At 36.3% G+C, this 23,049-nt stretch overlaps 1 protein-coding gene across 2 annotated transcripts in view; it reads left to right on the plus strand.

Annotated features, from left to right (window-relative positions):
- Positions 1 to 23,049, plus strand: part of CACNA2D1 (calcium voltage-gated channel auxiliary subunit alpha2delta 1) — a 515,558-nt gene that overhangs the window by 470,792 nt on the left and 21,717 nt on the right. For both annotated transcript variants that reach the window (XM_060304737.1, XM_060304738.1), the window contains exons 26-37: positions 828 to 925; positions 10,714 to 10,801; positions 11,896 to 11,958; positions 12,642 to 12,745; positions 13,640 to 13,726; positions 16,555 to 16,622; positions 17,005 to 17,043; positions 18,805 to 18,876; positions 19,734 to 19,886; positions 19,973 to 20,025; positions 21,660 to 21,715; positions 22,118 to 22,247. In XM_060304737.1, the coding sequence (XP_060160720.1) occupies positions 828 to 925; positions 10,714 to 10,801; positions 11,896 to 11,958; positions 12,642 to 12,745; positions 13,640 to 13,726; positions 16,555 to 16,622; positions 17,005 to 17,043; positions 18,805 to 18,876; positions 19,734 to 19,886; positions 19,973 to 20,025; positions 21,660 to 21,715; positions 22,118 to 22,247 (1,011 nt within the window). The remainder of the gene's footprint in view (positions 1 to 827; positions 926 to 10,713; positions 10,802 to 11,895; positions 11,959 to 12,641; positions 12,746 to 13,639; positions 13,727 to 16,554; positions 16,623 to 17,004; positions 17,044 to 18,804; positions 18,877 to 19,733; positions 19,887 to 19,972; positions 20,026 to 21,659; positions 21,716 to 22,117; positions 22,248 to 23,049) is intronic.

The raw sequence follows: 23,049 nt of genomic DNA on the forward strand, positions 1-23,049 counted from the left end.
ATCTTCCAAATAACCAATTTATGATGTGATAAAAATCATGATGGGTAAAAGATTCATTCAAAATGTAAGATGGTGCATTGAATTTTAATATAACAGAGTACAAAATGTTCATTGGTATGGTTTCAGATTCCATATCACAAATTATGAATCAAGAAATTGCAAATAATCAAGATTGTTACTTGATTGTTACAAATTGTTACTAAAGAGAAAAGAACACCCACAATTATCTGAAAAGATTATTAAAATAATTCTCCTTTCCAACTGATGATCTGTGTGAGCACTTACTTTTTTCATGTGCCAAAACAATCTTGCAGTCAGCTGAATACAGAGACATTAGTGTCTTTTCTTAAGTCAGTAATTACAGATATGTGCAAATAACTAAATCAATGCCACTTTATTTTACTCCATTTTTTAAAATAGTAATTTCTCAAAAAAACGTTAACACAATGGGTTTATTGTAGATATTTGATAAATATATATCTTTAAATTTCTCAGTCTTAATTTCTATATGTAAATTGCTAACCTACTGCATAAAATGACAATAGTACAGTAGGAGTAACAGAAGCCAACACTTATTGGGCACCTTCTGTCCAGAGTTCAAATGGTTAATATATTTAATATATAATATATAATCCTGACCACTTGATGTTAAAGTATTATTCCATTATAAGGATGAGGAAATGGAGATAACCAGAATTCAACAGCTTGCGAAGTCATGCAGCTAGTAAAAAGTTTAAAAATTAAGTGTTTTCACTACCTATGCTTACTGTGTACATTTTTGTAAGGTTGTGATTTTAACACCTAATATCCTAAACTATTTTTTTCAGAGATTACTGCAATGATCTTAAAATATCAGATAATAACACCGAATTTCTTTTAAATTTTAATGAGCTTATTGATAGAAAAACTCCGAACAACCCATCATGTAAGTATGCGTTAATTTGCAATAATTGCTTCACTGTGGTTATTATCCAAAGTAGTCAAATCGTGGTTCAATTTAGTTTGTTGGTATGCTGGTTTATTTATTTACTTTTTGAAGTTTTAATGGTAATAATTTGACCCTTAATTTTTTTATATATTACAGAAATTTTATTCTGTTATTAAGTAAAATCCAGTGTTCAAATCCAGGTATTCAATACTTGCAAAAGGTTAGATGTAAATAGTATATGCTTACCTTGTTCCTGTCAAATTTGGGAAACTGAATTTGGAATGATCTTTTGAAGGTTCTTTATTGCATTGCTCTTTCCTCTATGCAGAGGAAAACACATTTTATTTTAGTTTATTTATTCTTTACATCTCTATTAGAGTATAATTGCTTTACAATGGTGTGTTAGTTTCTGCTTTATAACAAAGTGAATCACTTATACATATACATATGTTCCAATATCTCTTCCCTCTTGCGTCTCCCTCCCTCCCACCCTCCCTATCCCACCCCTCCAGGCGGTCACAAAGCACCGAGTTCATCTCCCTGTGCTATGCGGCTGCTTCCCACTAGCTATCTACGTTACATTTGGTAGTGTATATATGTCCATGCCTCTCTCGCGCTTTGTCACAGCTTACCCTTCCCCCTCCCCATATTCTCAAGTCCATTCTCTAGTAGGTCTGTGTCTTTATTCCTGTCTTACTCCTAGGTTCTTCATGACATTTTTTTTTCTTAAATTCCATATATATGTGTTAGCATACGGTATTTATCTTTCTATTTCTGACTTACTTCACTCTGTATGACAGACTCTAGGTCTATCCACCTAATTACAAATAGCTCAATTTCGTTTCTTTTTATGGCTGAGTAATATTCCATTGTATATATGTGCCACATCTTCTTTATCCATCCATCCGATGATGGACACTTAGGTTGTTTCCATCTCCGGGCTATTTTAAATAGAGCTGCAATGAACATTTTGGTACATGACTCATTTTGAATTATGGTCTTCTCAGGGTATATGCCCAGTAGTGGGATTGCTGGGTCATATGGTAGTTTTATTTGTAGTTTTTCAAGGAACCTCCATACTGTTTTCCATAGTGGCTGTACCAACTTACATTCCCACGAGCAGTGCAAGAGTGTTCCCTTTTCTCCACACCCTCTCCAGCATTTATTGTTTCTAGATTTTTTGATGATGGCCATTCTGACTGGTGTGAGATGATATCTCATTGTAGTTTTGATTTGCATTACTCTTAATGATTAATGATGTTGAGCATTCTTTCATGTGTTTGTTGGCAGACTGTATATTTTCTTTGGAGAAATGTCTATTTAGGTCTTCTGCCCATTTTTGGATTGGGTTGTCTGCTTTTTGTTATTGAGCTGCATGAGCTGCTTATAAATTTTGGAGATTAATCCTCTGTCAGTTGCTTCATTTGCAAATATTTTCTCCCATTCTGAGGGTTGTCTTTTGGTCTTGTTTACGGTTTCCTTTGCTGTGCAAAAGCTTTGAAGTTTCATTAGGTCCCATTTGTTTATTTTTGTTTTTATTTCCATTTCTCTGGGAGGTGGGCCAAAAAGAATCTTGCTGTGATTTATGTCATAGAGTGTTCTGCATATGTTTTCCTCTAAGAGTTTGATAGTGTCTGGCCTTACATTTAGGTCTTTAATCCATTTTGAGCTTATTTTTGTGTATGGTGTTAGGGAGTGATCTAATCTCATACTTTTACATGTACCTGTCCAGTTTTCCCAGCACCACTTATTGAAGAGGCTGTCCTTTCTCCACTATACATTCCTGTCTCCTTTATCAAAGATAAGGTGACCATATGTGCGTGGGTTTATCTCTGGGCTGTCTATTCTGTTCCATTGATCTATTTTTCTGTTTTTGTGCCAGTACCATACTGTCTTGATTACTGTAGCTTTGTAGTATAGTCAGGGAGCCTGATTCCTCCAGCTCCATTTTTCGTTCTCAAGATTGCTTTGGCTATTCGGGGTCTTTTGTGTTTCCATACAAATTGTGAAATTTTTTGTTCTAGTTCTGTGAAAAATGCCAGTGGTAGCTTGATAGGGATTGCATTGAATCTATAGATTGCTTTGGGTAGTAGAGTCATTTTCACAATGTTGATTCTTCCAATCCAAGAACATGGTATATCTCTCCATCTATTTGTATCATCTTTAATTTCTTTCATCAGTGTCTTATAATTTCCTGCATACGGGTCTTTTGTCTCCTTAGGTAGGTTTATTCCTAGATATTTTATTCTTTTTGTTGCAGTGGTAAATGGGAGTGTTTTCTTGATTTCACTTTCACGTTTTTCATCATTAGTGTAAAGGAATGCCAGAGATTTCTGTGCATTAATTTTGTATCCTGCTACTTTACCAAATTCATTGATTAGCTCTAGTAGTTTTCTGGTAGCATCTTTAGGATTCTCTATGTATAGTATCATGTCATCTGCAAACAGTGGCAGCTTTACTTCTTCTTTTCCGATTTGGATTCCTTTTATTTCCTTGTCTTCTCTGATTGCTGTGGCTAAAACTTCCAAAACGATGTTGAATAAGAGTGGTGAGCGTGGGCAACCTTGTCTTGTTCCTGATCTTAGTGGAAATGCTTTCAGTTTTTCACCATTGAGGATGATGTTGGCTGTGGGTTTGTCATATGTGGCCTTATTATGTTGAGCTAAGTTCCCTCTATGCCTACTTTCTGCAGGGTTTTTAACATAAATGAGTGTTGAATTTTGTTGAAAGCTTTTTCTGCATCTATTGAGATGATCATATGGTTTTTCTCCTTCAATTTGTTAATACGGTTTATCACATTGATTGATATGTGTATATTGAAGAATCCTTGCATTCCTGGGATAAATCCCACTTGATCATGGTGTATGATCCTTTTAATATGCTGTTGGATTCTGTTTGCTAGTATTTTGTTGAGGATTTTTGCAACTATGTTCATCAGTGATACTGGCCTGTAGTTTTCCTTCTTTGTGACATCCTTGTCTGGTTTTGGTATCAAGGTGATGGTGGCCTCATAGAATGAGTTTGGGAGTGTTCCTCCCTGTGCTATATTTTGGAAGAGTTTGAGAAGGATAGGTGATAGCTCTTCTCTAAATGTTTGATAGAATTCGCCTGTGAAGCCATCTGATCCTGGGCTTTTGTTTGTTGGAAGATTTTCAATCACAGTCTCAATTTCAGTGCTTGTGATTGGTCTGTTCATATTTTCTATTTCATCCTGATTCAGTCTTGGCAGGTTGTGCATTTCTAAGAATTTGTCCATTTCTTCCATTTTATTGGCATAGAGTTGCTTTTAGTAATCTCTCATGATCTTTTGTATCTCTGCAGTGTCAGTTGTTACTTCTCCTTTTTCATTTCTAATTCTATTGATTTGAGTCTTCTCCCTCATTTTCTTGATTGAGTCTGGCTAATGGTTTATCAATTATTTTTATCTTCTCAAAGAACCAGCTTTTAGTTTTATTGATCTTTGCTATCATTTCCTTCATTCCTTTTTTATTTCTGATCTGATTTTTATGATTTCTTTCCTCTTGCTAACTTTGGAGTTTTTTTGTTCTTCTTTCTTTAATTGCTTTAGGTGCAAGGTTAGGTTGTTTATTCGAGATGTTTCCTGTTTCTTAAGGTAGGATTGTATTGCTATAAACTTCCCTCTTAGAACTGCTTTTGCTGCATCCCATAGGTTTTGGGTTGTTGTGTCTCCATTGTCATTTGTTTCTAGGTATTTTTTGATTTCCTCTTTGATTTCTTCAGTGATCACTTCGTTATTAAGTAGTGTATTGTTTAGCCCCCATGTGTTTGTATTTTTTACAGATCTTTTCCTGTGATTGATATCTAGTCTCATAGCATTGTGGTCGGAAAAGATACCTGATACAATTTCAATTTTCTTTCTTTTTTTTTTTTTTTTGCGGTACACGGGCCTTTCACTGTTGTGGCCTCTCCCATTGCGGAGCACAGGCTCCGGACACACAGGCTCAGCTGCCATGTCTCATGGGCCCAGCCGCTCCGCGGCATGTGGGATCTTCCCGGACCGGGGCACAAACCCGTGTCCCCTGTATCGGCAGGCGGACTCTCAACCACTGCGTCACCAGGGAAGCCCTCAATTTTCTTAAATTTACCAAGGCTCGATTTGTGACCCAAGATATGATCTATCCTGGAGAATGTTCCATGAGCACTTGAGAAAAATGTGTATTCTGTTGTTTTTGGATGGAGTGTCCTATAAATATCAATTAAGTCCATCTTGTTTAATGTATCATTTAAAGCTTGTGTTTCCGTATTTATTTTCATTTTGGATGATCTGTCCATTGGTGAAAGTAGGGTGTTAAAAGTCCCCTACTATGAACGTGTTACTGTTGATTTCCCCTTTTATGGCTGTTAGTATTTGCCTTATGTATTGAGGTGCTCCTATGTTGGGTGCATAAATATTTATAATTCTTATATCTTCTTCTTGGATCGATCCCTTGATCATTATGTAGTGTCCTTCTTTGTCTCTTCTAATAGTCTTCATTTTAAAGTCTATTTTGTCTGATATGAGAATTGCTACTCCAGCTTTCTTTTGGTTTCCATTTGCATGGAATATCTTTTTCCATCCCCTTACTTTCAGTCTGTATGTGTCTCTAGGTTTGAAGTGGGTCTCTTGTAGACAGCATATATATGGCTCTTGTTTTTGTATCCATTCAGCCAGTCTATATCTTTTGGCTGGAGCATTTAGTCCATTTACATTTAAGGTAATAATCGATATGTATTTTCCTATTCCCATTTTCTTAACTGTTTTGGGTTCGTTATTGTAGGTCTTTTCATTCTCTTTTGTTTCCTGCCTAGAGAAGTTCCTTTAGCATTTGTTGTAAAGCTCGTTTGGTGGTGCTGAACTCTCTCAGCTTTTGCTTGTCTGTAAAGGTTTTAATTTCTCCACCAAATCTGAGTGAGATCCTTGCTGGGTAGAGTAATCTTGGTTGCAGGTTTTTCTCCTTCATCACTTTAAATATGTCCTGCCCAGTCCCTTCTGGCTTGCAGAGTTTCTGCTGAAAGATCAGCTGTTAACCTTATGGGGATTCCCTTGTGTGTTATTTGTTGTTTTTCCCTTGCTGCTTTTAATATGTTTTCTTTGTATTTAATTTTTGACAGTTTGATTAATATGTGTCTTGGCGTATTTCTCCTTGTATTTATCCTGTATGGGACTCTGTGCTTCTTGGACTTGATTAACTATTTCCTTTCCCATATTAGGGAAGTTTTCAACTATAATCTCTTCAAATATTTTCTCAGTCCCTTTCTTTTCCTCTTCTTCTTCTGGAACCCCTATAATTCGAATGTTGGTGTTTTCATGTTGTCCCAGAGGTCTCTGAGACTGTCCTCAGTTCTTTTCATTCTTTATTCTTTATTCTGCTCTGCAGGAGTTATTTCCACTATTTTATCTTCCAGGTCACTTATCCGTTCTTCTGCCTCAGTTATTCTGCTATTGATCCCATCTAGAGTATTTTTCATTTCATTTATTGTGTTGTTCATCATTGTTTGTTTCATCTTTAGTTCTTCAAGGTTCTTGTTTAATGTTTCTTGCATTTTGTCTCTTCTATTTCCAAGATTTTGGATCATCTTTACTATCATTATTCTGAATTCTTTTACAGGTAGACTGCCTGTTTCCTCTTCATTTGTTAGGTCTGGTGGGTTTTTATCTTGCTCCTTCATCTGCTGTGTGTTTTTCTGTCTTCTCATTTTGCTTATCTTACTGTGTTTGGGGTCTCCTTTTTGCAGGCTGCAGGTTCGTAGTTCCCGTTGTTTTTGGTGTCTGTCTCCAGTGGCTAAGGTTGGTTCAGTGGGTAGTGTAGGCTTCCTGGTGGAGGGGACTAGTGCCTGTGTTCTGGTGGATGAGGCTGGATCTTGTCTTTCTGGTGGGCAGGTCCACGTCTGGTCTGTGGCCTTATTATGATTTTAGGCAGCCTCTCTGCTAATGGGTGGGGCTGTGTTCCTGTCTTGCTAGTTGTTTGGCATAGGGTGTCCAGCTCTGTAGCTTGCTGGTCGTTGAGTGAAGCTGGGTGCTGGTGTTGAGATGGAGATCTCTGGGAGATTTTTGCCGTTTGATATTATGTGGAGCTGGGAGGTCTCTTGTGGACCAGTGTCCTGAAGTTGGCTCTCCCACCTCAGAGGCACAGCACTGACTCCTGGCTGCAGCACCAAGAGCCTTTCATCCACACGGCTCTTCAATTTGGGATGATTCGTTGTCTATTCATGTATTCCACAGATGCAGGTACATCAAGTTGATTGTGGAGATTTAATCTGCTGCTTCTGAGGCTGCTGGGAGAGATTTCCCTTTCTCTTCTTTGTTCTCACAGCTCCCAGGGGCTCAGCTTTGGATTTGGCCCTGCCTCTGCTTGTAGGTCGCCGGAGGGCTTCTGTTCTTTGCTCAGACAGGACGGGGTTAAAAGAGCCACTGATTCGGGGGCTCTGGCTCACTCAGGCCATGGGGAGGGAGGGGCACGGAGGGCGGGGCAGGCCTGCGGCGGCAGAGGCTCGCGTGAAGTTGCACCATCCTGAGGCGCGCCGTGCGTTCTCCCAGGGAAATTCTCCCTGGATCCCGGGACCCTGGCAGTGGCGGGCTGCACAGGCTCCCCGGAAGGGGGGGTGTGGGTAGTGACCTGTGCTCGCACGCAGGCTTCTTGGTGGCGGCAGCAGCAGCCTTAGCGTCTCATGCACGTCTCTGGGATCCGCACTTTTAGCCGCGGCTCGCTCCTGTCTCCGGAGCTCCTTTAAGCAGCGTTCTTAATCCCCTCTCCTCGCGCACCAGGAAACAAAGAGGGAAGAAAAAGTCTCTTGCCTCTTCGGCAGGTCCAGACTTTTCCCCGGATTCCCTCCCGGCTAGCTGTGGTGCACTATCCCCCTTCAGGCTGTGTTCACGCTGCCAGTCCTATCCCTGCGCTCCGACAGAAGCCCGAGCCTCAGCTCCCAGCCCCGCCCGCCCCGGCGGGTGAGCAGACAAGCCTCTCGGGCTGGTGAGTGCTGGTCGCCACCTCTGTGCGGGAATCTCTCCGCTTTGCCCTCCGCACCCGTTGCTGCGCTCTCCTCCTCGGCTCCGAAGCTCCCCCCTCCACCACCCGCAGTCTCCGCCCGTGAAGGGGCTCCTAGTGTGTGGAAACCTTTCCTCCTTCATGGCTCCCTCCCACTGGTGCAGGTCCCGTCGCTATCCTTTTGTCTCTGTTTATTCTTTTTTCTTTTGCCCTACGTGGGGAGTTTCTTGCCTTTTGGGAGGTCTGAGGTCTCCTGCCAACGTTCAGTAGGTGTTCTGTAGGAGTTGTTCCACGTGTAGATGTATTTCTGGTGTATCTGGGGGGAGGAAGGTGATCTTCTCGACTTACTCTTACGCCATCTTCCCCTCGTCCTGGGGTTTTATCTTGATCACAGTTAACGTTAATCTTAAAAAATATACATCTATAATTTACCATTTTATGAAGTAAATCAAGTTAGAATGGCTCAATTTTAGTAGTTAGTTTTTAACAATTTTATTTGTCTTTCAGAGAAATTTGCATCATTTATACTCTGAAACCTCATAGAGATTTGTGGATTCTGGGCTCTTAAAACATTTAAAAATCTTAACTGTTTTTTCTTCCTAAAATTACCCTATTTATTAAAAAGTACAATCAGGAGAAAAGGCAGTATACTTAGGAAATAAGAGAGAAAAACCAACTGCCTGGCAAAAATTACCTTAGTAAATATAACTTGAAGATAAAAGTACACATAAATGACTTGTTTGTTCTCTTTCTCCTTCTTCCATCTTCTCCCTTCTGCTCTCCCTCGTCCTTCTTCTCTCTTTTTCTTTTCTTCTTAAAAGTTATTTCTCCTGCTATCAGGAAGAGTTAACTAAAGCATTTCCTCAGCTATAAAAAAAGAAAATCCCTTCTTAAAGCTGTCTCTCAAACTTATATTTATCTCATAAGAAATTACTACTGAGCACCTCTAAGACGAGTTAGCCGGTTGCTCAAAAGAGCCACTCTGGAAACCTGTCATGGGTGGGTGAAGTCTGCATTGATCATGCCTGAACACGTGTGATTTCAAAACTTTCTGCTCAGTGTGAGCTCGTTCTGAGCAGAACCTTTACAATGTTATTATTTATTTCCAAGAGAGAACTGAAATAATAAGATTATTGAATACTCCTTTAATTGGATGTCTCGTCTCAGAGAAGTACAAGTGTTTAAAGAAAATACTTTTAGTAAAATAGCGCTAATATCCATAGTGTTATTTATGTTCTTCAGTCTCTTCCTTCATTTCAATTAACTTTTTTCTGCCTCCCCTATAATTCTGTGGGAAATGTTTGAGATGATTATATAAAAAATTGAAAACTTACTAGATGTTTTATTATAAGAGTTAATAGCTATGAAATAATTTCTATTTTCCTGTGACAGTGTTGTAGATTTTTCTCAATCATACTTTACCTCATGTTATCAATAATCTGTAAAACCAACTCTAAAAGTAGATATCAGTGATTGAAATGTAACTGTCCTAAATGGGTTTTTTTTAAAGAGGTACAAGTTTAACTTTGCTTTATAAAAGTACTTAATCCATCAGTAAAATTACAATTCTCATCTATTGTTTAAGTTAATTTATTAAACTACCTAAATGTGAATGCTGTAGAGTGGTTGTCTTCTTCATATTGTTCTTTATTTTTGAATTAAAGTAAAAATGAAAAGTGTAAATGTATAAAACAGTAAAGCTTAATACTAATAATCTATTTATTGCGTGTAACCAGCTGCAGGAGACAGATTTCAAGATTGATTTTAGGCTTAGAGCATAATGAAAATATGAATCAAACTATGAAATTACTTGCAACATTGATTTATATTACAGATTAAAACAATGGTCTCTTTTGTTTTACCTAAAAGGATTTAAGAATTAAAAGGATTTAAGAATTAAAATATATCACTCACTTTCCAAAAGGATTATTTTTTTATAGTGATTGTTTCTAAAACAATGTAATAAAAGTTCCTAGAATGAATTGAAATGAAGTCTAAAATATGGATTAAATTGATCCTTTAATCTTGAGTGAAAGATACATTGAGGTAAAATAATTAAAAGGAACTAAAATATTTTCTATGCCACCCCCAACTCTTGTGGTAATACAGTATTAACTAAGACCATATATTCCATATCTGAATAAAATAAAATAAGAAGTGTGAAGTTTCAGTCGGTACTTGTAGGTTATTTCAGAGCTTTATGGGCTTAGAGCAGAGAAGCCAAGAGAAAGGGAAGAAGGCAACATTTTTTGTTTAAGAGAGTGTATTCATTTTACCCTTGGTCCTCGTCATCTCTTCCCTCCATTACCTTCAAACCTGGGCTAATACTCTCTTCAGTTACTCCACAAGTGACAGCCTGAAGCCTGTGCTCTTTCATCAATACCAGCAGATTCCAAAAGCCGGTCTTGGAGCAGTGCTGGTCTGTGATAAGTTATTCTGTTCCTTGGCCCCAAAACAGAAAACAAAAAAACAAACAAAACCCTATATGTATTATGTAGTTTTATATTTAGGCATAAAATCGTCTGTGAAATTATGATACTTTGGAATCCTTATCTTTTTGATAGCATTTATAAAATAATTTGCCTCATTTAGAATTGGTTTTTCCACTTCTAATTTTGTCCATATCCTGAAAAATGGAAGAGGAACAATATAAAAAATGTAGAAAATTAATAAGGTTACATTTTTAAATTCATAGAAATATTATCCACTCTAAATTGCTTCTGGAAATAGAAAATGTTTGTTTCATTACTATCCTAATTAAACTATGTGGGTGTAATTGAGGCTTTCCTTCTCTGTTAGGCAATACGGACTTGATTAATAGAGTCTTGCTGGATGCCGGCTTTACAAATGAACTTGTCCAGAATTACTGGAGTAAGCAGAAAAACATGTAAGTGTTTGTCTTATTAATAAAAGATATATATTCTGTATTTCAGTTTAGCTTCTCTCTGGGAAATTTTTGGAAAATAAATCTCAAATTTAAAGTTTATTATTTATCTTTAATAACCGTTTCCCAAGAAAACCATTTTGCAGTTGTTGACAACTTGAATTTTCAGTTGTGGGTGTGTGTCAGGACTAACATCTACCATTACTCAGCTTTACGCATGTATATGCTACAGTGTGAATGATCAAGTTAAATAGGTGTGCTTGCGTGTGTCTCAGTGTTGGTGGTAAACTAGGGCTTCTAGTGAATGTTCAGTTAGCTTTCTAATAGCCCTGCCCTACAGCCAGTCAAGACAGGGAGAAATCTGACAATGGTTCTCGTTTCCAGTCTCTTCTCCGCCCCATTTCCAATCAATCACCAAGTGCTAAATATTGTTTCTAAAAATGTTTTCCTCTCTGCTTCATACTCAGGGTTCTAATTGTTTTCCATATCTAAGAAATCACAGCAGTGATGTCTCCGCCTTTAGGGCTTCCAATTCCTCTGCCCACGGGCCCCAGGCTGTTCTCCATGTAACTCATACTTTCCAGAGTCTCACTTTTAAAACGGAGCCCTAACTTCAGGGTGAAGGTGAAGCAGCCTCTCCAGCGTGGATTTCATGATCACTCATGAGCTGACCATTCTTCAGAAGCTTATACTTGCAACTGTACCTCCTGTTGTTTCTCACCTCATGCCTTATGCTTTTATTACACCAAATACTACCACTCTTCACTAGCTTTCCCTTACATGTACTCTTTTCTTTACATGTGATGTCTTCCTGCCATCTGTGTTAACTCCCATTCCATCTTCAGCATGCAGCTATCTCATTATTTCTTATGAAATGTCTTCCTTAAGCATCCTCCCTTTAACTATTTCTTAGATATTTTAAGAAATATCTAAAAACTGTGTTTTATTAAAACACAGTTTACATCTATTGATACATTTACTTCGGCCTCCTTTATGTCAGGAACTCATTCTGTTTCTCTTTGTACCACCAACACCTAAACTAACACCTTACAAAGAATAAGTTGAATGAAATTTCCTTCTTTTGTCTTCTGTTCCAGCAAGGGAGTGAAAGCACGGTTTGTTGTGACTGATGGTGGGATTACCAGAGTTTATCCCAAAGAGTAAGTTCAAATAGCATCTGTAAAAATTACTAGATTAAAAAGGACTACTCCAAGGATCTGTACCTTACTGTATAAGGAAGCCATTCTTCAGAGAAACTGATCATTATTAGTAGTTAAATTGGAATTTACCTGAAGTACTTACTTATTAAAATACTCCATTTCTTTCAAAAATGCTATTATAATTCTTCAATGATGTTTTCGCTTGTCATATATATTACAACACTGAAGAGGTTATCAAAGAGATTTCTCTCTTCATAGACATAAGCTAACCTGGTTAAATGAACATAATGGTTATTACAAATATGTCAATTGGCAATGTTTGCATAGCACTTCATTGTTTTCACTGTTCTATGGATTTTATCTGTGTTTATCTTCAGAAGAGTCCATAAAGTGGGCTGTGTAGGCTTATTTATATTAATTGACTTATTAACTGACTTGTCTATAATTACCTGGCTAGTAAATGGCAGAGTAAAACTAGACGTCAGCTTTTTCTGCTCCTTAGTTTAATTCTAAGCAGATCTGTTGCTTAGTAGTGAATGTCATTTACACCATCAATTACCACTATCTTCCTTAGACATACCTGAGATACAGACATATCTGTAAAGTTCAGTGGTGTCCACAAAGGGAAAAGTAAGTTATCGAGTAGATTAAAGAATAAGAATGATGACCCATTTCCTCCTTAGGGCTGGAGAAAATTGGCAAGAAAACCCAGAAACATATGAGGACAGCTTTTATAAAAGAAGTCTTGATAACGATAACTATGTTTTCACTGCTCCGTACTTTAACAGTAAGTATTGCTTTAGAATTCAGCCATCTCAATTCCTTTTTTAAAAATAAATTATTGCTACTACCTGCTTCCCCCCACACAAACAATATATTTTATGGTATTTGCTCAGAATAGTCATCATTAAGCATATACCATGTGCACGACATTGGAAGGACAGAAGCATCCATTTAGTTGAGGAAGTAAAATGCATCTACAAGAAATCAGCCACCCAGTAATGTAAAGACAGCATATCTACAGGCATGCATAATACATTGAAACACATATAGATCATCCCTCATTTCACAAACTGCAAATATATGTAAGAATGTTTAATGAATTTTAAAAATGTAATTAATCAGTTTGCTCTTTAATCGGTATTAGTTGCATAACATTTATAAAAATTAATAATAGCCTATATTTTAAAATACTTTATTGGGTTCTCTCCCTAAAACTTTCTAATTTAATCCTTCATCCTTTCTGGGGGTTGGTTCTACCATCACCATTTTCGCAAACGGGGAAACTGAAGTTCAGAGAATTTCAGTTTTTCCAGGAATATGTATCTTTTACAGTTTTACAGCAGTTTTGTGAATCTAAGATCAATCTTTCTGCTTTACTTCAGCAGCCTCCCCAATATTGTAGTAAGTGTCAAAGCAGGGATTTGGTGTGCATCCTTTATTGTGAGAGGGATGCAGCCAAGCTGAGTAATTCTCATTCCAAAGTCAATTCATGCAAACCAATTCCTGGACACTCTAATTAGCCTGCTATAAAATGGAAGAAAAGGGAAGAGGAGACCACTTCTTGATAACATATTTATGCTAGAACATTTAAGTAAAACAGTATCCACCTGTACCTATTAAAAGAAATGTAATATTATTTGCTTTATCTAGATAGGTCTATTTTTCCTTTTTTTTTTAGAAAGCGGACCTGGTGCTTATGAATTGGGCATTATGGTAAGCAAAGCTGTAGAAATATACATCCAGGGAAAACTTCTAAAACCTGCAGGTAAGCACATATATTGTACACATACACACGACCGAAACTAAATGTGACCTACTGTTTATATTATCCACTGGCACTGCTTTTCAGGAAGGCTATCAGAAGGCTTCAACGAAAATAAAGTCAAATTTGAAAAATAAAATGAAACACAATTAGTTACGTATGAGATTGGGGATAAAATAAGAGTTGAGTTTTCAAAGAAGTGTGTATGTTTATACACTCTTGACATAAATTTAGGGAGTCAGTTTCGTGTTGTATATCAAAATTCTAATTGCTGGATTGATCCAGCAATTCCACTCAGAAGTCTATCCTATAAAGTATTTCAAATATACAAAAGTAGATATGGGCAAGGATGTGAATATTTGTAATAATTTAAACATGAAAAGTTAAGTTTCCATCATTGGGGGAAAAGATAAATTGTGGCATATCTATACTATGTATCTGTTAAAAAGAATTAGGTAGGGATCTATTAAAAAAAAACCTTACAATAAAATATATAGAATAATGAGTCTTTTGGTGAAAGAAATCAAGCAAATGAAAAAGTTCATAAAACTAAGCATCAGTGGGAATTAGAAGTGGGCTGGAATGAACAGATGCAGTAAAAGTTTAAAAAAAAGTATAATTCAGTATTGTTTGAATTTTAGAAAAAATAGGCCAGATTGAGAAGGTAGATAAACTCCTGTGATAAACTCCCCCCAGTGGTTGAACTGCATACATTCACTCCATCATTCACTCAGCAACTCATTCACTCCTTCCTTCATTCTCTCAATTGCTCATTTACTCATTCAATCTTATTCTGTCAATCACTCATTCACGTGCCACCTATTCACCTACCTACTCATCCACTCATTTATCCACACTTCAGCGAGCATTTCCTTTTTTTTCTTTTTTAAATTTTTGTTAACATCTTTATCGGAGTATAATGCTTTACAATGATGTGTTAGTTTCTGCTGTATAACAAAGTGAATCAGCTATACATGTACATATATCCCCATATCTCCTCCCTTTTGCGTCTCCCTCCCACCCTCCTTTTCCCACCCCTCTAGGTGGTCACAAAGCACCAAGCTGATCTCCCTGTGCTATGCGGCGGCTTCCCACTAGCTATTTTACATTTGGTAGTATATATACGTCCATGCCACTCTCTCACTTCGTCCCGGCTTACCCTTTCCCCTCCCCATATCCTCAAGTCCAATCTCTACATCTGCATCTTTATTCCTGTCCTGCCCCTAGGTTCTTCAGAACCTTTTTTTTTTAAGATTCCATATATATGTGTTAGCATATGGTATTTGTTTTTCTCTTTCTGACTTACTTCACTCTGTATGACAGTCTCTAGGTCCATCCACCTCACTCCAAATAACTCAATTTCGTTCCTTTTTATGGCTGAGAAATATTCCATTGTATATGTGCGCCACATCTTCTTTATCCATTCATCTGTCAGTGGACACTTAGGTTGCTTCCATGTCCTGGCTATTGTAAATAGAGCTGCAGTGAACATTGTGGTACATGACTCATTTTGAATTATGGTTTTCTCAGGGTATATGCCCAGTAGTGGGATTGCTGGGTCGTGTGGTAGTTCTATTTTTAGTTTTTTAAGGAACCTCCATACTGTTCTCCATAGTGGCTGTATCAATTTACATTCCCACCAACAGTGCAAGAGTGTTCCCTTTTCTCCACACCCTCTCCAGCATTTATTGTTTCTAGATTTTTTGATGATGGCCATTCTGACTAGTGTGAGATGATACCTCATGTAGTTTTGATTTGCATTTCTCTAATGATTAGTGATGTTGAGCACCCTTTCATGTGTTTGTTGGCAATCTGTGTATCTTCTTTGGAGAAATGTCTATTTAGGTCTTCTGCCCATTTTGGGATTGTTTGTTTGTTTTTTTGATATTGAGCTGCATGTGCTGCTTGTATATTTTGGAGATTAATCCTTTGTCAGTTGCTTCGTTTGCAAATATTTTCTCCCATTCTGAGGGTTGTCTTTTCATTTTGTGTATGGTTTCCTTTGCTGTGCAAAAGCTTTTAAGTTTCATTGGGTCCCATTTGTTTATTTTTGTTTTTATTTCCCTTTCTCTAGGAGGTGGGTCAAAAAGGATCTTGCTGTGATTTATGTCATGGAGTGTTCTGCCTATGTTTTCCTCTAAGAGTTTGATAGTGTCTGGCCTTACATTTAGCTCTTTAATCCATTTTGAGTTTATTTTTGTGTATGGTGTTTGTTAGGGAGTGTTCTAATTTCATTCTTTTACATGTAGCTGTCCAGTTTTCCCAGCACTACTTATTGAAGAGGCTGTCTTTTCTCCATTGTATATTCTCAGCAAACATTTCTTAAGCACCTCCTGCATGCACTGGTCAGGTTAGGGAAGCCTCTTAAAACCCACCACCTTGAATGACCTCATATTTATAAAGCTATTCCTGACACTCCTTTTTTTAAGCCTCCTTTATTAGTTAATATACCAGGTTATAGTAAATAAATGTGTGTATAAACGAAGTTTATAACAGTTTAAGAGCTATTCGCATTACTTTTTAATGAAAACCCCAAGAAATATATGTCTGTAATAAACATTATAAAATAGCATTAAATTGAATATAAATTATTTAAATTATCATACCCTAGAAATTATATTGTAAGCTAATTAAATTTGCCACCTTTTAAATGAATTTGAATCAGCTTTTCAATGTATATCTGCAATTAAACAGATTTTTTTTTTTTTTAATCTTAAGAAACTTACATTTGCCTGCTCAGGAATTTTTAAATGTGAGAGGAAAGATAAATGAGAATTATAGCTACATTTTTTAAATGCATGTGTCAATTTTTCTTTACATGATTGTTTCAGTTGTTGGAATTAAAATTGATGTAAACTCCTGGATAGAGAATTTCACCAAAACATCAATCAGGGATCCGGTAAGATAACTTTTTAAAAAATTCTTATGCTACATTTACTGATCTTAGAAAGCAACGTCTTATACAGTGACAAAATAAATTTTCGATGCAACTACATTGAAGCAGAATTATGAATTACCATTTTTTCAAAGAATTTTTTGTTTAGTCAACTAATAAATAATAGGAAAATATTTCAGTATTATAATTTAAAATGCTAGTTTAAATATTTATTGGCTGATCTTTTCTAATTTGTAAAGATAAAGCTATTGACTAGACTATCGTTTAATCTTTTATACTAATTATTATAAAAGTTCTAATTACAATATGGTAATAATTAAAATGATATAATTAAAATCCAACTAGAAAGATAATATGAGGTGATAACTGTATTTCTGTCTTTCAGTGTGCTGGTCCAGTTTGTGACTGTAAAAGAAACAGTGATGTAAGAGAACTCTTTAAAATGGAATTTTTAAGTACAATTTTTTGTGTTACTCTTCCTAAGACTCTAATGATAAAGAAAGATGCAGGAAGGTTTAGTCAAATGCTAAAAAAATATTGTATGGAATTGTGAACTAATTCATAGATAAGAATTTGAATTATATGCTTTTAATTCCTAACCTTAAACATTAGAAGCATTTTAAGATATTCATTAAAAAGCCATATCAATATAGACTGTATTTGCTTCAGTCTCAATTGTGTTAGATTCTTTTGTACACATAAATACAAATTCGTTTCTGACCAGAGTTTCTAAACTGAAGCATATTTATTGATTATCAGTGCAATCTTCCCTCATCTTTTGCACTTTATCTGAATTTTTCACACTGTGTTTATAGTGGTGAGAAAGGTTTTTTAACTAAACCTTGGTATTACATAGTTTTACTTGCCTGGATTGGATTTTACATTGTCTTCTATTACTTCCATTTCTGTTTGAGAAATTGAAAAAGCAAATGTCAACTTGCTTTGTTCCAAGCCGAAGATGCTGTAAGAATGGTACTAGATAAATTATTCATATAATGAATAAAATGACAAATTCCACTATTTTCTTTCAGTCCTCTTAGGTATGTCTATATATTTCCAAAGGAAGCAGGGGTTTCATGTCATTTTATTCACTCCTAGTCTTGTGAAATCATAAGCCAGTAATTTTAATTATTTTTGTAACATCCATTTTACATAGACTATGTATCAGCTGTTTTTAGAGCAAAGGTTTTAGCAAGCTCCTTTCATACTAGAAAAATAGAGTGCATTACGTCCCCAAATCTGAAAACAATGTTTTTGTGATTTTATACAATAAAAATTATTAAATTGATTCATGCATTTAAACATAATTTAAACTGGATGGGAATACTTTAGGATATATGATTATTTTTCCTCTGTCAGAGGCATTTTTTTGGTCTTGTTTCCTGCTTTTACATCTCAAATTATCCAATCAAATATTTTTAGTATAAAATAGTTATAAATAACCTCATGCTGCTGCTTTTTATTTTTAAGCCTGTGATGAATATTGCCCCAAATGGATTTTTCTTAATGTCTTTCTTGTCAAAATCTTAAGTATGTGTTTAAAATAATAATTGTACATTATTCAATGTTTTCGTTTATCTAATTTCCTGGTTCATTTAGATGACAGTGGGGTGGTGAAAAGATTATTTCTAATTTGTTCTTATGTTTTCGTTCAGACTGAGTTGACTTTTTTTTTTGTTTGGTCTATGTTGGGTCTTCGTTGCTGCACGCGGGCTTTCTTTAGTTGCAGCAAGCAGGGGCTACTCTTCATTGTGGTGCAGTGGCTTCTCTTGTCGCGGAACACAGGCTCTACGTGCACAGGCTTCAGTAGTTGCGGCGTGTGGGCTCAGTAGTTGTGGCTTAGTTGCTCCGCGGCATGTCGGATCTTCCCGGACCAGGGCTCAAACCCGTTTTCCCCTGCATTGGCGGGCGGTTCTTAACCACTGCACCACCAGGGAAGTCCCTGAGTTGACTATTTTAACTGGACGGATCGTGGTGGAATTTCAAGCCTTGATGGTTTGACAGCAATCTATATACATGCCCTTAATTTATTTCATCAGAATCTCCTGAGCATATATGTTCAAGAGAAGATATAGTTATCTAAGTTTTTCTCCTATTTTGTTATAATCATCTATATAATGGAGTAATGATTATGTAACCTAACCTTCCTAAAAAAGTGTATTAACTGTTATTTTTGTTTTGCTAGGTAATGGATTGTGTGATTCTAGATGACGGTGGGTTTCTTTTGATGGCAAATCATGATGATTACACTAACCAGGTATGTACCTAAAGTGGCAAGGAGTAGGGTTTCCAAAGTGTGTTTCCCTGATCAACATTACAAAACCCCTTCATACCACTATAAAAATTGATAATTGAAGTTCTTAATGTAAATATAAACCATCAAGAAATGCATCCTAAAACTAGTTTTCCTTATATTTGTTAGCTGAGTTTACTTTCTGGTACGGTTACCATTAAAATATAGAGCTAAGGATTTTAACATCATATGAACTTTTTATTTTTGATCTCAGAAATTTAGAAAATTTTCATATATTAATCAGTTGATAATGTCAGTCCTAATACATAGCTGGTTTGAAACAGATGAAAATTCTAACCTGAAATTTGGAAATTGGCAACAGTTAGGCTCTTTGGTTTACACAGGATTTTAAACAAAGTAGAATTAATTGCCAACTAATTTCATTTCTGAATCTGTATATCTGGCTTCTCTTTAAAAAACAAACAAAAAAGATCTCTCAATACTGGACAGTCTTCCTAAATTACAATATTTATGGGTTGGAATTGGTGAGCTAGAGGTTGTCCCTATAGATGGGACTCACTCCAGCACAGTCCCTACAAGTTTCTTTTTCTAGTTTCACCACTTCTCTTATTGGATTGTGACTTAAGGCTTAGTAAACTGTCCATTCCTTCCAAATAGCACAGGGAGCCATTCAGAAATGAGAATACCTAATCTCACTGGAGTTTTTTCAGAGTATCATATACTGGTTTATTACTTGCTTTTGTTTTCAAGCTCCTCAATAGTTTTAGTTCTGTTTCTTTGTATCATTTCTTTTGTTTGTACTGGTTCAGGTGTTAATATTTGGCTTACATTTGACACTTTATTATTTTTTTCTGTACCAGATTGGAAGATTTTTTGGAGAGATTGATCCAAGTTTGATGAGACACCTGGTTAATATATCAGTTTATGCTTATAATAAATCTTATGATTATCAGTCAGTGTGTGAGCCTGGAGCTGCACCAAAACAAGGAGCAGGGCATCGCTCAGCATACGTGGTCAGTAATATGCAACTCACCCTTCCATTCTCTCAGAGGGACTCTCAGTGTAGACTAATGTAATACTTCTTTATTCTATTTTATAGCCATCAATAGCAGACATATTACACATTGGCTGGTGGGCCACTGCTGCTGCCTGGTAAGTCAAAATTGTAGTTTTATTGATATTGAGAGAAAAGTGTTGTGAAATAGTAAAGAATGTGATGGAAAGATGGACATGTAGATAATTAGTATGGGAACTAGTTTTTTCATTTCCTACAGCACATATTGGCAATATTCATAAGTATTTTTTCTTACTGATCACTGTAAAACCGTTACAGTTATTCAGCTTTTTATATGAAAACAGTATTTTGCTCAGGCACACTTCAGCCTTTTCAGGGGCTTCTTTTACCTATGGATCTGTTGAAACTCTTTTCGTTTGTATTTTTTGTTTATATTATACTCAATCCTTACATTTTAGGCATATTGATCTACAAAAAGTTACTATTTATTGCCTTCATTGTGCAAGTTAAATGTCTTCATCCATCAAATTCATGACATGATGACTTATCTTTCTACCTCTTCATTTTTCTTACAAAGGCTGGCATCATTTTAGAAGCATCATGTTCCTGAAATGGATCTAATTCTTTTCACTGGTTCTACCCTTCCTCCCTCCTTCCCCTCTTACCTATATCCTGCCATCTGTGAAAAGAAGACATTTAAACTGCTTATTGAGGCACTGTGGAAAGTCTGGAAGATCAAATTTGTCATTGTTTGGGTCTGATCAGTCAAGTAACTAATCCTCCTGTTGTGTCTGGGTCCATTCTCTCCCTCCCTCCCTCCCTCCCTCCCTCTCTCTCTCTCTCTCTCTCTCTTTTGTATCATTACCCTACTGTATTGTATAAGTTTTATTCCACGTATATTAATCTATAACGTTCACTTGATGTTGTGGCTTTCCCAGCGAAAATTAAATGATTATGCCATTTTATTAAAATAGCAAAGATGTTAGACTAAAAATCCAATTTATTCTAAAAAAAATTGTGGAAAAGGGTGCTTTCTGTTCTGACAATGACATTTGTATATGAATTTACATAGGTTTTCTGAAGCTCATAGTCATCGTGAAATACTTGATTGTCTTTATGCTATTTTCTGGCCAGAACCTTCCCCCTCCTCAACCTCCCCCCCAACTTTTGTTTTAACTAAACTCAGTTCCAGATGAGTTTTTACTCATATTTGGCTCAATTGTCATTTACTGTAAAACTGATATATAGGGCATGCCATATGCCCTATATATAATATGTATATTGTATTTCATGAATGCCACATGATGTATTTACAAATATGTTCTATATTGTAGAGTAAATAGTTCGTAAACCCATGGTACAAAGTCATTTTTGTTTAGAGTTTTTTTTTCCTACCACAGAGCTTTAATAACTAAAATAAGGAGAAAATCTTGAGTGTGAAAACTGCGCACCAGAATGATGACATTCTCCCTCTTAGAGTTACCACTTCTCCTGGCTCTGATTTTGTATTAGGTGTCTTGACACATATGTGTCCCTCACTGGGTCCTGAACACATCTGATGACTTCATGACTTCTTTTACAGAATGGAATTGACAGTGTCTTGCATAATTTAAGAAATACTTATATAAAAATGCTCAACTTTCTATTCGCAAACTCTCAACTTTTTCCAAAAAGATGAAAAAGAAACGTGTTTGTGTACATGCCAAAAATACTCTGGTTTTTGTTAATTTATGAAGGAAAATATCAATACTTTTTCATATTTAAAATTCAGGTCTATTCTACAGCAGTTTCTCTTGAGTTTGACCTTTCCACGACTTCTTGAGGCAGGTATGTAAATGCTCAGATACTGTCATAATAATTAACATTTTCTTTTTGGATGCTCCGAGTTCAAAACTCAGAAAGTGCGTGTGTGTGAGAGAGAGAGAGATCGTCCATTTAACACTTTTGTAGGTTGAAATCTCTTGTCAGAACTTTCCTACTGCCTTAGAAACATTCCTAGGTCACACTGGCCTCTGTTTTGCAGCTGTATTCAAACTCAAATGTATTCAAATTCATTTATTCTATTGATAGTTATTGGGCATCTTTAAGGGCTGCCACTACGCCACACGGAGTAAACAAGCCAGTTGAGGTGCCTGCCCTCATACATTTGTTTTGCTCTGTGAGAAATGAAAGCTCTGGGAGACCGACTGAAGTGTCCTCTCATGGTGATGGTCTTTATTTTCCCCACAGTTGAGATGGAAGATGACGACTTCACAGCCTCTCTATCAAAGCAGAGCTGCATTACCGAACAAACCCAGTATTTCTTCGATAACGATAGTAAATCATTCAGCGGTGTATTAGACTGTGGAAACTGTTCCAGGTAATTTGTTTCTTCATTTCTGGACTAGTCCTGTTTGACTAAGAAATTGTATTCACTTTTATAATCGTCACAGAAAATAACGGAGGTTGTCTTTGGAGTGCGAGAGATCTGAATAACTGCTTTGAAAATAATCAGAGCTCTTCAGTTTCTCTGAAGGTTTTTAAAATTAATTCTAACTCTGATAAGTTGTAATCCCTTCAACAGTAATAATTACATGATCAAAAAAATTATACCCACTTTTAGGCAGAACATAGAGGAATTTGATTGTATTATGTTTTGTCTAGAAGAATCCATATTAAAATTTTTCTAATGTTGAGATAGTTTCAGAGATTATTTTCTCTGATAAGATTAGAATTACATTTACTAAACAGGTTAACAAAAATGTTCTTGGCTAGTAAGTTTTACTTGTAGTCTTCACTTAAATTTAGAATTGAATGTATCTTTGAGTTGAAACTGAAAGAACTAGGAGAACATATCATTTCCTAAAATCAAGCTTAATGTTAGTCATCACCGCCCATAAAACATCTTGAAAACATTTTGGAAGAGATGGAGAGGTTTAATTTTGTTGTAATGAGAGAGAGAAAGGCAAGGTGGGAGATTTTCGAAGTTTTGAAAGGAAAGGGATAATCCATGTCACAGGATCCCTGAGAACGGAGCAGAAAGGCACAGAGTTGGGACACTTTGTTTTCAGTAGCTGAGGACAGCTTGTTCTAGAAGAAATGTTAACAGAGAGAAGAGGAAAGATGAGGGGGTGAGGTAATCTGAGCAGCTGACAGGGATGGAATAGGTAGTTGCTAGGCGA

Source organism: Globicephala melas, chromosome 9 (assembly GCF_963455315.2).
Source record: "Globicephala melas chromosome 9, mGloMel1.2, whole genome shotgun sequence".
NCBI classification, from domain to species: Eukaryota; Metazoa; Chordata; class Mammalia; order Artiodactyla; family Delphinidae; genus Globicephala; species Globicephala melas.